This window comes from Penaeus monodon, chromosome 33 (assembly GCF_015228065.2).
Source record: "Penaeus monodon isolate SGIC_2016 chromosome 33, NSTDA_Pmon_1, whole genome shotgun sequence".
NCBI classification, from domain to species: domain Eukaryota; kingdom Metazoa; phylum Arthropoda; class Malacostraca; order Decapoda; family Penaeidae; genus Penaeus; species Penaeus monodon.
Window position 1 is genome coordinate 14,801,314 of NC_051418.1, and position 768 is coordinate 14,802,081.

General features: G+C 35.2%; 1 protein-coding gene across 4 annotated transcripts in view; it reads left to right on the forward strand.

The window, feature by feature from the left end:
- The window catches only part of LOC119594060, a 4,408-nt gene that overhangs the window by 2,356 nt on the left and 1,284 nt on the right, over positions 1-768 (forward strand). For all 4 annotated transcript variants that reach the window (XM_037943097.1, XM_037943099.1, XM_037943100.1 and 1 more), the window contains one exon: positions 4-519. In XM_037943097.1, the coding sequence (XP_037799025.1) occupies positions 54-519 (466 nt within the window). In that variant the 5' untranslated portion in view covers positions 4-53. The remainder of the gene's footprint in view (positions 1-3; positions 520-768) is intronic.

Genomic DNA, 768 nt, shown 5'->3' on the forward strand with positions numbered 1-768 from the left:
CAGTGAACACGAAGAGCAAACCACTAGTAATATTTCAATAGTGAACAGCACACATGGCAAACACATCAAAAAAGGAAGTTGACAAAGATCTCTCGCTTAAAGAAATATATTTGAAAAATGAGCTACCAGTGTCCTTAGAAGAGTTGCAAGGCATTACAGACTTACCAGTCATGGATGACTCAGATTCCATACCTGTATATAATGACAGCACAGAAGACAACCACTTAGATCAGGTAGCCATTAGTAAGAGGAAGAAATCAAAGGAAAGTTGTAAATCAGCAGATGAGGATATTGCAGTATTATGTCCCATATGTAAGCGAATGTACAAAACTAGGGTCAGTCTTACTTCACATCTTCGAAAAACGCACAACTTTTATAAATCAAATCGAAATAAGATGCCATGTCTAGAGACTGGATGCAACTTCCGGACTAATCGCATTGTGAGGCTCATTACTCACCTAATACGTACACATAAATTGAAGTTCCAATGTGAGAAAGTGACATTTCAGCAAAAGGAAGGTTAGTTGAAAAATTACGTCTTTATGTGTACATGAATGATGAACCAATAATGGATAATCCATGGATAAGACCCTTTAAGTATTCATGATTTAAGATAAGAGTGAAATCTACACTGTAGTTGCGGAGTAACATTTTGGCAAAATCTTTTATTCAAAATTTAAAACTGGATTCCTTGCAGTACTAAAAAAAAAGAGAAAGCATTTCAAATTGTATAGTAATGACATTAACAAACTACTGTAGTACCTGGTA